Here is a 13,534-nt window from a genome sequence, read left to right as displayed (position 1 = left end):
GGAGTCCCAGCAGTTTGCCCCCACTCCAGCAGAAGCCTGGCTGACCCCTGTCATCCTGCAGTTCTTCTCTCACCTTTAAGATATTATGAGCTTTTGGTTGTGTTTTCATTTTGCACCTTTCCTGTTAAGGCAGTTAAAAAGTAGATTTTTATTCTGTCACTTAATGTAAAAAGGGATTGGTCTGGGTATAAAAGGGAGCCCTAGTTTGTTTGGTTTTAACCCTTCTAGGCATACCTTTTGCCCATCTAATCTTCCTTTCCTGTTAAGTCCTGTAATCCTCAGGGAAAACTTAGTTTGTAATAATTGGATATTCAGCATATAGCAATCACACAAGCATATAAATACAGCATTAAACTGTATTATAACTGCATTAGATGTCCAGAAATTTAACACAAAAAGCAGTGTCCCTCCCTAACCCTTGATGCAAAAATACCATAGTGAAGGCAGAATCTTGAAGTTGTAAGCGATTTATGACCTGTATCTTCTTATAGGTTTCATAAATCAACTACATAAATCACTTGGAGGCATGTGTCCTCTGTCCCTGTATCAGAGCTGCTTTGGGCATGTCTGTGTGTGGCTGCAGGTCATATATACAAGGGATGGTGCTGTATTCAGCCTGTACAGCATCACAGAGAGCAGTGTGATTGTGACCTTGCCCCAGAGAAAAGGAGCAGAGTGAAATGATGTAAATTGCCATGCTCTCTGTTCCTCCTTTAGGAAGTACAGCCTGGCAAGATAGACTTGGTAAGATGAAGCTTAAGCAGATTTTGTTGTGTGCCTCAATCCTCATAGGTGAATTTATTTTTACATTGACCCCTATAGCTAGGGCAGGTCTTGAGCACACACTCCCATTGCTTTTCAAGAAGATGCAAAGAGCAGGATTTAGAGAAGCTTCTCCCCTGAAGCAGTCTGTGAGGCTTTAATGATACTTAATAGTGGAGCTTAGTGTATGGCACTGAAAAATGGTGTCCATTGTTGTCCCAGTGCTGAGAACAGGTCCCATTGGCCATAAAATGACACATATTTCCATCACCAAACCAGCCTGGTGCCTTTGGGTGTGCAGGGATCACTGAACCTGCAGTGTGCCCAGGGCGATGGCATTCTGGCCCGTGCTAGAAATAGTGTGGCCAGTAGGACCAGGGAAGTGATTCTTCCCCCTCCTGCCTAGTACTCAGGACTGGTGAGGCCAGACCTCAAGTACTGTGTCCAGTTCTGGGCCCCTCATTTCAAAAAGGACATTGAGGTGTTAAGAGTGAGTCCAGAGAAGGGCAACGGAGCTGATGAAGGGTCTGGAGTGCGTGTCCTGTGAGGAGAACTGGGGTGGTTTAGCTTAGAGAGAAGGAGGCTCAGGTAGAACTACCTGAAAGGAGGCTGTAGCCAGGTGGGGGTAGGTCTCTGCTCCCAGGCAAGTAGTCACAGGATGAAAAGACATAGTCTGAAGGTGCGACAAGAGAGGTTTAAGCTGGACATTAGGATTAATTTCTTCACAGAAGGGGTCATTAGATATTGGAATGGACTGCCCAGAAAGGTGGTGGAGTCACCATCCCTGGAGGTCTTTAAGGAAGGACTGCATGTGGCACTTAGTGCTGTGGTCCAGTTGACATGGTGGTGTTGGTTACAGGTTGAACTCCATGATCTCAGAGGTCTTTTCCAACCTAATTGATTCTGTGAACTGTCCCCGTGCTTTTGGTGTGCAGGGATCACCAACCCAGCCCAGTGCTTCAGGGAGTGCAGGGATCACTGAATGGGCCTGGTGTCTCTGGGGGAAAGAGGGTGCTGAGCAAAGGGCTTAGGACACTGTGGTGAAAACTCCCAGCTGACCTCAGACTATTACTGCAAGATTGGAGCATACATGTAGCCTCACATGGAGCCTCCAGGACTAAAACATGCTCAGGGTATTATCCTCTGAGGCCTACGTCTCATTGCTTTACTTGTAGAAAAATAGATTTAATCTGTAGCACCAAGCTTTCTTGTTCTGCTACTGGTAGAAATGATTACTTTCTCATGGTCTCCAGTACTCCAGAGGGATCATCACTCAGGAATGATTTGCAGTTTGCTCTTTTAAACCCAGGAGTACATTGTGACAAACGGTGGGTTTCAGTTGAGCAAACAGCAGTTCCAGAATGCCAGAGATATCTGCCTACAAGGAATGTGTTGGCATCAGTCAGACTGAGAGATTGCTGAGTCTCTGGAAGTAGCTTATGAGCTTGTGGAATTAAAACAGTATAACCAAAACTAGCTGGGTGGGGAAGATGTATGAGCAGCAGTGACTATTGGTGGCATGGCTTTAGCATATCTAAAAAGAGCTATGGCTCAGGAGTGAAGACATACATATATTTAAGATGAGGAAAAGCCACTTTTCATTCCACAGGAACTAACTTCCTGCCTCATGCAATAAGCTTCCTAAGTGAGTGGGTGGACCTAGGAGAAAAGTACCATTCCTGGGCAAGGTGGCTGTGAAAGACCATCACCTGCTTTCTGTGTTCTTCTGAACTGAGACTGAGTACTGCACTGAGGCACCTTGGCATTGCTTTGCCTCACTTCTGGAAATCCCTTTCCAAAGTTGGGAAGGCAAACAAATGGAAGGGGTGAGGAGTCATGCAGGTGTCAAGTACTGGAAGCTAACAGCTCTGTGCTGCTCTAGGTATTATTTCAGATTATTTTGGTGTGTCCAGTGACGTGCTTGGCAGTGCCATGGGTACACCATGCCTGCTGTCCCCTGGGAGGATGTGAATATGGGTTCCAGTTGCTGCGTGCTCACTGTCCTGCATAGGACATGCATCTTTATGCCTTGGGGCCTCAGCCCTGTAACTGTATCGGTCCCTGTCAGCTGTCTCAGTTGTCACTGCGTTAGTGGAGCAGGTTTGACCTGTGCCCTTCTGGGTTACCACTGTGTTCTTTCCATTAGCTGCAAATATGTTTAGCCCACCAACAACTTCCCTACAAGCTCTGATTAGTGGACCAAGTGCTTTAAGCAGCCTCCAGCCTCCTGTTGGCTTGATTTAGCCAGACTGTCTCGTGATGAGGGCTAGTTACACAGCACAGTCTTTGATAAGCAGCTGTGAACCCCAGAGCATGCTGCTGTGGGAATGCGGCAAACAAAACTCCCAATGGGACAATGCGTAGAAAGGAAAAGAGATTTGTGTTGTAGTCGTCTGAGTGAACTGACTGGCTACAGACTCCAGTTTCCTTCTGGCTGGCAACCAGAGTGCTGCTTTTTGGAGAGATACTGGTAATCCCTAGGAGCCAATTGCTATCCTGTCATCTTCTTGCTTACCTCATCCTATGTAAATCTTAGGCAAGGTCGTTCCTCCACTGGTGTGTTTCCTTGTTTTGAGTGTCTCACAGCCACAGTTTATCTCCCTATGAGGAGAGCAAGGAGGGAAATGGCTTCTGGGTGTGCTGTAATGATGTAACATGGCATTGTTTGCCATGGCATGAGCTACGCCATCCCTCAGCATGCACCCTTTGTATTGCCAAATTACAGAATCACAGGATGATTTGTATTGGAGGGGATCTTAAAGCTCATTTTGTCTAAAGTCTCCCTGAAGCCTTCTCCAGGCTGAATACCCCCAGCTCTCCCAGCCTGTCTCCAGAGCAGAGGTGCTGCAGCCCTTGGAGCATCTCCTTGGCCTCCTCTAGATGCTCTCCAGTGGCTCCAGCTCCTTTCTGTGCTGAGCCCCAGGGCTAGAGGCAGCTCTGCAAGTGGGTTCTCACCTGGACGGGGCACAGGGACAGAATCTCCCCCTCCCTTGCTGCACATGCTGTAGGATCAGCTCAGGTCATGGAAAGTTTCTGGGGGCCAGAGCAAACAGCTGGAAAAGGTCCAACTCTCATGCACCAGCATCCCCAGTTCCTTGTTACTCAGGACTGCTCTCAGTCCATTATATCCTTGCAGAGAATGAGGTTTATTGAATGACTCTTAAGTAACACAAGGGTGGTATGTGCCTATTGTCAGCATTCCTGTTTGCCTAGGAGAGAGGCAAAAAGGGGAGTTCCTTTTACATGGTAAGTTTCTTGCATGTGAGGATCATATGCAGGGTAGGTTTTCCGAATGCTGGGTCCTATGTAACACGTAGCACAGATTTGTCTTTTTTCCAGGCAAAATTTAGCAATTATTAGAGATAAAAGCATTTCTGAGGGTTGTCCTTTCCCTTAATCTTTGCAAGAAAATTGCCTCTTTGGAAGTCCTTTTCAAGCCTGAACTTAGTCTTGGTTTTGTGAGAACCTTTCTCTGAATCACATTACCAAGCAGAGCAGGCAGGGCCATAGGAATCCTTAGACTTTGCAGTTCCTTGTTGTCTTCCTCACAGATCCTTCCTTCAAATGTGCTTTTGCACAGTTTATCCCTGCTATTGTGCCAGTTGATTGTGACCTCTGAGCATGTTTAAGATGCCATGTCAGTGGGACCCTCTCATGTAAGGTTTGATTTTTATACATTTTCGTGTTTCCTTTGTACCTTTGTACACATCAGTGCAGCAAAGGCTCTCTGGAATTGCTCTCTTTGGGTGAATGCCTAACGATGTCTGTCTGTACCAAATGGCTGACAGCATCCTTGTGCCTGTATGTTTCAGCGGAAGAGAAGGCTCGTGAGGCGGAGAGCAAAGCCCGTGCCCTCGAGCTACGCCTCGGAGGGGATCTCACGCGGGAGTCCAGGGTGAGCCTTGTGTTTTTGGCAGCATGTTGTGTTTTGGGCACCAAGGGATGTTCGAAGCAGTGGAGTGATGCTGACTGGGCAGCACCCCATGGCAGCATGTCGTGTGCTGATTAAGCACATGGTGGCTACAGTCAGCAGTGAACTTCCAGCATCATTTAGGCATCTCCATGGCTTCATCGCCACTGGATATGTTTCACCATCTTCACGTGGTGTGCAGCCCAAGTGAGAAGTGTGCTGGCATTCCCCTGCCTACACACCCAATATATCCTGCATGGGAAGGTGACCTCCAGATTCCAGGTGCTGTTTGCTGACAGCCTCTGTTGTAAGTGGCCCAGGGAACAGAACTAGAGCTACGGGCTTTTTGGCTGTTCCCTGCTGCCTGTGCAGCTGTCTCTGTGGCATTTGGGCAGGGGCTTTTGGAGAGGGCTTCTTTGCTTCCTTCCAGTGGGACTGTGGCTTTGAGGGGCAAGGCTGAGCCCTGGCACCAGGAGTTGGGAGGAGGGCTGGCGGGGACACCAGAAAGGTCAGCAAGTAACACCAGTTTAATATCACTGAGCTTCCTATTGGTATGTAATGGAAACAGCAGTATCCAAGTGCCCTGGATGTCTCCTTGTGCTCCAGTGGCACTGTTTTCAATTTCCTTAATCCTGTTTTTACATGTAGACATTTTCCTCCAAGCAGCTGTATAGCTGCTTAAACAACCTAGCATAAGTTTGCTCAACCTGTGGAGTCACACTGGTTGTACCTGTCTACCAGTTGTGACTTCTTTTCATTTAAAACATTTCTCAGCTCTTCCTGAAAGAGCAGAAAATCATAAATTGAGTGAATTTTATGGATTTCCCAGCTTGACTATGCGATGCTTGACTTTGCAGGTGACATTGCGTCAGGTCCAGAACTCGGCCATCACCATGCGGCGGGAGGCTGATGTCAAGAAAAGGATTAAGGATGCAAAGCAGCGGTGAGTGCAGGGGCTTCCAAACTCTGGAGTGCCTAGGCTGTTTGCTCCAAGTGCTCATATAGCTCTCCTGTTTTGCATGTATTTTCGGTTCACCTCAAAGGTTAAATATCCATGGGCGCCTTATGTGCCTGGGTTGTTAAACTGAGCAGCTGGCGCACTGTGCTGGTTACCTCTCTGTGTCCCTGCATTCATCACTGGTGATCAGAAGCAGTTCAGAGGATTATGCTTTTCCACAGCATTGTACTTCATTCAGAAAACAAACAAAAAAAAATCCTGAAAGATGTGTATAATAGGATGGCTTCTGTACTAACCAATCCCTGTTGTCTTTTGCAAAATTCTTGAGTTACAGAGGATGTCCTAGGACAGTTTTTTGCTGTTTCCCTGATGCTGGGTGCATCAATGAAAGAACTGCTTTCTGGTTTCCAAAGGCTGTGTAAGATCAGGTTGGATCTGAATCCAGACAGTAGGACAGCTACTAAATTTCCCGTAATTAAATCCCTGACTTTTGACCCACCACTTCATTTTCCATGGTTTAGATGATAATTTTACTTCCTGTCCTCTCTGATAAAAAATGAGATGTCCTTTTTGTTTTGTAGGTGAGTACATGCTATTTCTTGAAGTGTAAGGCTCTACATTCTTTTCCAGAAGTTAGTAAAAGAAAATTAATCTCTGAGATGGGTGTTTTGCCACACTTGCTCATGCTCTTGAATCATGGTTTTCTACCTCAGTGAGCTGAGACCGAAGAGTCACATTCCAGCCCAGCAGTTGACAGTGTTCAAAACCCCTCTTGGCAAAGGTTGAGATTTGAAATTACTGAACGCTTCTATTTCAGGTGTTTTCCTAGGAATGTACTACAGTCACCTGTTTTAAATGAAGTTGTGTCACAGGGTACCATTGCATCTTTGTGGGGGATGATGGCCTTAAACAAAAAATTAGTATGAATTTTATTTAATTTTGGGGTTTTTTTGAAAAGTTTCACTATTAAGACAGACTCAGATCTCATATCTGCAGGTGATCATTGTGTAGGTTCATGTGTGCATGGTTCAGGTCTTCCTAATATTTTATATTAGTAGACAGTCAACAGAACATTTTAAAGAATTCCACCATCTTCAGCTAACCATTTAAGCAGAAGTCAAATTCCTCATTAAGATAAGCTACATAACTGCAAAGGATTTGATGGGGGCAGGGGGAATATAACGCAGGTCAAAATTGAGAGGGTTGGGCAGGACCATGGTATAGGCTCTGCCTTGCAGTAGTTTGGACCTCATATTTGAGGATACCTTCATCCTGAGGCTGAGAATCCTTACAAAAAATCCTCAGCATGGCTATCAGGGAAGCTGTGGAACCTCATTAATTTAGTATGTTGAAGGGCAGGACTTGTTTGTGAGACACAGGGAGTTTGATTTATGGTACAAAGAGATCAAAATCTCAAGGCTTTTGGCCTTAATGGAAATAGAATTCCTGGTAACCAAAGGTTCAGATTGAGAAATCCGTATGGACTCACAAACATACTCGAGGCCAACTTTTGCTGGAGTCATCTGCTGCATAGATAAGGGAGAAATCATGCAAATTGATATCTTGACATTCCAGAAAAAAAGCTCTGCTTGGGCTGTATATTGTATCCTCCAGCTTTTGAACTTAAGGAGCAGCCTTGTGAAACTTGGAATTAGGAGAACTTTCTAGAATCATCATATCAAGACTGTACTTTTGTATTGAAGTCTGAATTTCCATGCTTTATATAGAAAGGGATAGATAGCTGGAAAATACAAACCAAAATAGCATGGGAAAGGACCAGTCTGGATTCAACAGTGCTCTCATAAATCTAATTCACTGAATAAAAACATCTGAAGTAAAAACCAGAATCTGTTCTGATGGAGAAAACATATTCAAATGAAAAATTATCTGTCCAGTCTAAATTAGTATTTGTATTGCAAAGTTTTTGTATTTTGTTCATACTCGGTTGTAATGCTCTTTCAGCAAATATTTTGTATTTTTCAGAAGTAGCAGTTTAATGCTCAAGGGTGCTGGATTTCCATGCCCTCTCTCTCTAAATCAGCAAATAGTATGCTTTATTTCCAGCATCCCTAGAGGCTCTGTTTTGTCCCCTACAGGGCGCTGAAGGAGCCCAAGGAGCTGAATTTTATCTTTGGGGTGAACATTGAGCAGCGCGAGCTGGATGGCATGTTCATTTATAACTGCAGTCGGCTGATCAAGATGTATGAGAAGGTGGGCCCACAGCTGGAGGGTGGCATGTGAGTCCTGAAGATTTTTCTGCAATCTTTGCTTAAGCTTTACACATTTCTATATCTAACTTAGGCTGTGCAACAACTATGTTTTGCATTAATCATTCTTCATGAGCCTGAGGCCTGCTCATTTTGTCAGCCTTCAGTTTGCATTTTGACAAATAAGTTAAATTTAATACTGCCTCATATTTCCCGGGTTTCTTGATAGAGTGTTCTTTGCACAAATTTTAGTCATCCCTGCAGCAGTATGAAGTGCTTGGCATTTGATGCTGATGAGTGCTAGTAGTACTAGTGCATCATTCTAGAGACTGGCAAAATAGGTCTTGACAGCAAGTACAAATATTTGAGCCCATCTTACATTTTGCATGACAGTTCAGGTTGCCAGCCTATCAGTTTAATCTGTGTTCCTCTGTGTCACTCTGTGTTCCTCTTCCAGGGCATGTGGAGGAGTGGTAGGCGTGGTGGATGTGCCCTATTTGGTTCTGGAGCCAACCCATAATAAACAAGACTTTGCTGATGCCAAGGAGTATCGACACTTGCTGAAGGCCATGGGAGAGCATTTGGCTCAGTATTGGAAGGATGTTGCAATAGGTAATGAAGCTTCCCAATTAGCAGGGTCTGGAAGGAGAGATTTGGGTGGCTGGAGGTCAGCCAAAAGTGCAGATGGTGATTTTGTGATAATGGCTCCATATTGAGCAGGATGTGGTTTGTTTTCCAGCCCAGAGAGGTATCATCAAGTTCTGGGATGAATTTGGTTATTTATCAGCAAACTGGAACCAGCCTCCGTCTAGTGAACTGCGCTACAAGCGCAGGAGAGCCATGGAGATCCCCACCACAATTCAGTGCGGTGCGTCTGATCCAACTGCTTCTCTCTGGGGAATGGGAGGGACACTCCTGGCTGCAGATGGGGACAGTTAAATGCATAGGAGATTTGGGATGGACTATCATTACCCCTTCCTAGGGCCTGTCTTCTCTGCAGTTTGCCTTTGTCTGCACTCAGTGGTATTCTGTGACATCCTGGCATAAGGCTCCTTTCCTTCACAGTTCACTAACTGATCTTCACAACTGATCTTCTGACAGAGCAGGGCAGGTACGGCCAGTAGCAGTGTTGAGAGCAGGCTTAGAAATGTCAAATGAACTGGAACTCACCTATTCTAGCACCAGAATAAGATCTGAAACATCCTCACAGGCAATGGGAAGTGGCCAAGTCATTTGTACCCTGATGCACTGGCCTGCACTGTGTCAGCACAGAGGGAACCTTTTACAGTTACCGTGGAATTCAATGCAAGTTCTCTTCTGTTCACATCTAAACAGCTCTGGCTAAGCCCTTGTTAGAGTAATGGGAAGCTCCACACCATCACTTTGTCACCTGGCAGAGGGTCACCAAACTTCCTTATTTTCTCCCCAGTACTTGAGGATGTGGTTATAGGAAGGAATGTGAGGCCATTCTTGTGGAATTATTTGTTAGGCTCTTCTGCCTTGATGGTTGTCTCAGTCTTTTCAAGGTTCTTCTGAAGGAGGAGGGGCTTTGCTCTCCTTCTTGTCTTCCCTTGTTGATATTCTTCCAGAGCCTGATTTAAGGACATTTGGATTTTCTTGGCAGAACTTGATTTTGTGAAGCTGTTGGTTTCCTGGTAGGCTAGCAATACGCTGGAAGACAAATCTGTGTTCCTGGTTCATCAGAAATTTAATAGAATTTTTTTTAAGTGGGTGTGTCTGTGATTTGTGTTACTTTGGTATAATTGAGAGACAGCCTGGCTGCTGGGCTGAGCTATGATGTCTGGACTGGCTGTTCAATTCATTTTTTATGTCATAGTTGCAGCAGGAGTGTGAGGTCCTCTGGTGTTGGTTGGTGCCAGGCTTCATTGCATTTGAGGGTTTGTCTTTGAGGGTTTCATTCAAGTGTTTTGTGAGCACAAAGAAATAATTGACTCAATATATTCTGTGACTGTCTCACTTTTTTTTGGCCACTAGTCTTACTGTTGTTTGTGTGGTCCTTGGGCATTAAACGGGCTATGGGGAAAAATGATGTGTCTCAGGCTGTGTATTTCTAACTTGCAAAGCGTCTGTCTAACAGATGTCTGTCTCAAGTGGCGGACTCTCCCGTTCCAGCTGAGCTCAGTGGAGAAGAACTACCCTGATAGCTGGGTGTGCTCCATGAACCCTGATCCTGAACAAGACAGGTAAGAATCAGTTAATATTAAGACTTTTCTGCAAGGTGCTTTATCTGCACATTTGGAACTTTTTCCTGGTCGTCTGTTCTTTGAAAACAGTTGGAGGGATTCTGTACCTTTAAGTTGTACTCAGTCTGTGAAAAAGCAGCAATGGCAATTGTATAGGGACCTGAATGCTGAGTGGGCGTTTGCAATGTACAAATTGCAGAGGACATCCTCAGCAAGTGACAGGTGACACCAAACTGGGAGGAGCAGCTGACAAACCAGGCAGTCACAGATCCATCCAGAGGGACCTGCAGGTTGCAGAAATGAGCCAGCGGAAACCTATCCTGACATTCCACTAGGAAAATGCAAAGTCCTGTCCTTAGAGAGGACAGCCCCAGCACTGGTGTGTGCTGTCCATCCCAGACTGATCAGGCTCAGGGCATTCTCATCAATGTATAGAAACATATAAAGGCAGGCTGCAAAGGGGACAGAGCCTGGCTCTTCCCAGTGGTGCCCAATGGCAGGACCAGACACCAGGAGCACAAACTGGAATGCTGGAGTGTCCCTCTGTATTGGAGTGTACCAATATTACTGCCGGGACTGCCTTGGTCTGTCTGGCCTCGGCTGCTGACCAAACAGTGGCACCTGTGCTCCTTCCTCCCCAGAGACGCTGTTCAGTACCTGGGGTCACAGCTGGGCACGTGGGGACAAGTCCGGGCACGCCCCGAGCTCCAGTGCTTGTGGGCTGGAGCTTGCTGCTGAGGGGGTCACTCCTCAGGCCTTCCTGAGCTGGAGAAACCTTTGAGGCGAGGTGAAGAAAGGAGTGGGTCCTGATGGAGAGTTTTAATCCAGAGTTTTTACTTTGGTGATACAGCCTCTGAATCTTGCAATAACTCCAATGAACTCTCCCAACCGAACTCTCCACCAGAACCCCGACCGCGTGCTCTGCTTGCCCTTTTACCTGGGGAGAGGGGACCCAGGGACCACCAACGAGGAACAGGGGGAGGGGGTCTCAGGTGAGAGGGACACCTGGGTGGGCCAATGGCCCCCCAGGGGGTGGAGAGCATTCTTTGAACCTGCCAATCCCTCGATGCTCCTCTTGGAATTTCTGGGTTGATAGACAGTGCCCAGAAGAGGTCAAGGGTGGGGAAAGGAAGGGTGATTGACACCCCACCTGGGAAAGGAAATTTCAGGGAGAAACCAAGGGAACTGAGGCAAGCCATGATATCACACCACAACACCTCTGCGTATCAGAAACAATTTTTTTTCCATGAGGGTGACCAAATCTTGGCCCAGATTTCTCAGGGAGGTTGTACAGTCTCCATCCTTGGAGATATTCCAGGATGTGGTCCTGGGCTCCTGGTGCTGGGTGGCCTTGCCTGAGCAGGGTGGAATGAGGTAGACCCCCGATAGCTGCCTCTAGCCTATCAACCAAGTGATATGGTGAAATTTGAATCATTGGTTGTTTTTCTGCACTGACACCAGAAATACTATTACAGGTTTAGATTATATTAATTTTGCCATGGGCAGGATAGATGGCAGTTGGAGAACTGTCATGATGCAGGCTGGGAGATAGGTGACTTCAGGGGGCTTTGCAGTTGTCTTTATTGTTCCTACTGCTCCCACCCATCAGACACCAAACTGCAGCAATTCCACTTGGTTGGGATGAGCCCAGGAGGGGCATTTTGCATACTTGAAGAAACAGCACAATGGTTCACTTTTCAGTGACGTGTGTTACAGTCACAAAATGTAGGTAGAATCTAGTCATTTACTTGAGTGAGGAAAATGATTGCTCTAGGCTGCTTCTCTGTGGAAAGCAGCACTGCTGGAAGCCAGTTCTTGGCTGTATTGTGTAAGGAAGGAAAGCTGCTCCTCTGTAACTCAGGTCCCTGGCTCAGGGCTTAAAGACAAAGGGGATGAATCCAGACAGTAACTTTTGATTGGAATAAAAAATTTAACATCTATGGCTGAAAATTTTGCAGAATATTGATGCCATTTCGAAGTATTGACTTTCTGACTTCTTCCTTTTAGTACCTCTTAGTGGAAGAATACCTGTTTGCTCCATGTGTATGTAGAGCTCCTGCTGTAGAGCTCTGAGCAATGTGGCAGTGCTGAGGATGTTCCTGGACAAAATGCTGGGGCAGGGCTGAGCCTGCAGCCTAAGGGCCTGGCACATCACCAGCCCTTCAGGTGGAAGGAGTAGCGAGGTTTGAAAGATGTTGCTTGTAGACACACACAAACACAGACAGCCCCACAGATAGCACAAATGGGCATGTGCAATGCTCCCGCAGACCATACCAGCAGCTTCATCCTTTTCCCTCTTGACTCATCAGGATGAAGGACCACTAGTGGAAATACTCATGTCCATATCTGGCCTTCAGATCCCGTGCCTCTGGTTACTTCCACTGGGATAGATGGGCCCTGAGGCGTACAGTTCTGGGGGGAGACGTACAGACCTCCTGTGGTTACACATAGCACACACATAACTCTAGACCTCCCAGTGTCTCACACTGGGGGATCTCTCTGTCTTGATTGGATTGGGATCTTTGCACTTCCCCACATCCTTTCTGCCTAGAGACACCCACAGTTCCACCTACACCCTTATACCCATCTCCATCAGCCAGGAGACTCACCCATGTCTCCAGTGATCAGCTCCTGCGGGTCACCCTTAGATATCCCCTCCCCTGCTCCCAGGTAGCTTTCTGGTTAGCTCCTCTGGCCTGACATTCCTGTGGCTCATGTTCATTCACTTACCCGTAGTCACAGCAGCTGGTGGCACTCAGGCACATGAGTCACTGGGACCGATGGTCCCGCTGCAGCTGCTGGCACGCCCCCCAGTACACAGGTGTGCATGCAGAACAGAGGCCCTCGTCTAGGAAAGGGGGAGACATGGAGGTTAATACACAGAGGTGTACTGACCAGCCAAAGGTTTATGTACAACTGCCCCTTTTTATAGTGTATTTTTCCCATATTTGTTCTTCCCAAATAATCTCAGTCCTTTCCTTTACTTGCTTTTGGTTCCTTGTGTTGGTCCAAAAGATGTTTCAGAGAGTTGCCCGCATTGACCAGACACCGGGGCTGAGGCAGCCGTAGGACAGTCTTGGCAGGACCCCAAAAGGGGTTTCTGTTCCTCTGAACAGATTTGCATTCCACCATTCTCAAAAAGCCCAGTTCGCATCCCCTGAGCTGCCTTTGGGCCTCTGGGCTTGTGGAAATGGACCCTAGATGGGCTGATAGCTTCTGGGATGGCAATTCCTGTGATGGCCTGAGTGTAGCCATGGAAGGGTGTCATTCAGGCCTCCTCACCTGCCATTATATTTGTGCACTTTTCTCTGCAAATGGGGTCTTTATTGTATCTCCTACCAGGAACTTGATTTACTGATGAAAGAATTTAGATTTTTAATTTGCAATACCTTGAAAATTGGGGGTGGGTGGCTGCTTTTCATGTGAGAACATGTTGAGGTGTTGTCTGGAGTGGGTCCGAGTACCTCCGCAGTGCATGCTGTACCATCCTACA

General features: G+C 46.5%; 1 protein-coding gene across 7 annotated transcripts in view; it reads left to right on the top strand.

Annotated features, from left to right (window-relative positions):
• The window catches only part of MORC2 (MORC family CW-type zinc finger 2), a 48,780-nt gene that overhangs the window by 26,475 nt on the left and 8,771 nt on the right, over nucleotides 1-13,534 (top strand). For all 7 annotated transcript variants that reach the window (XR_010348791.1, XM_064392775.1, XM_064392776.1 and 4 more), the window contains 6 exons: nucleotides 4,575-4,657; nucleotides 5,530-5,615; nucleotides 7,727-7,867; nucleotides 8,295-8,449; nucleotides 8,577-8,705; nucleotides 9,936-10,041. Coding sequence is in view for 6 of the 7 variants with exons in the window: in XM_064392775.1 (XP_064248845.1) it covers nucleotides 4,575-4,657; nucleotides 5,530-5,615; nucleotides 7,727-7,867; nucleotides 8,295-8,449; nucleotides 8,577-8,705; nucleotides 9,936-10,041 (700 nt within the window). In the remaining variant the exon portion in view is untranslated. The remainder of the gene's footprint in view (nucleotides 1-4,574; nucleotides 4,658-5,529; nucleotides 5,616-7,726; nucleotides 7,868-8,294; nucleotides 8,450-8,576; nucleotides 8,706-9,935; nucleotides 10,042-13,534) is intronic.

Source organism: Passer domesticus, chromosome 17 (assembly GCF_036417665.1).
Source record: "Passer domesticus isolate bPasDom1 chromosome 17, bPasDom1.hap1, whole genome shotgun sequence".
Lineage (NCBI taxonomy): Eukaryota > Metazoa > Chordata > Aves > Passeriformes > Passeridae > Passer > Passer domesticus.
This window is presented reverse-complemented; position numbering and strand designations above follow the sequence as displayed.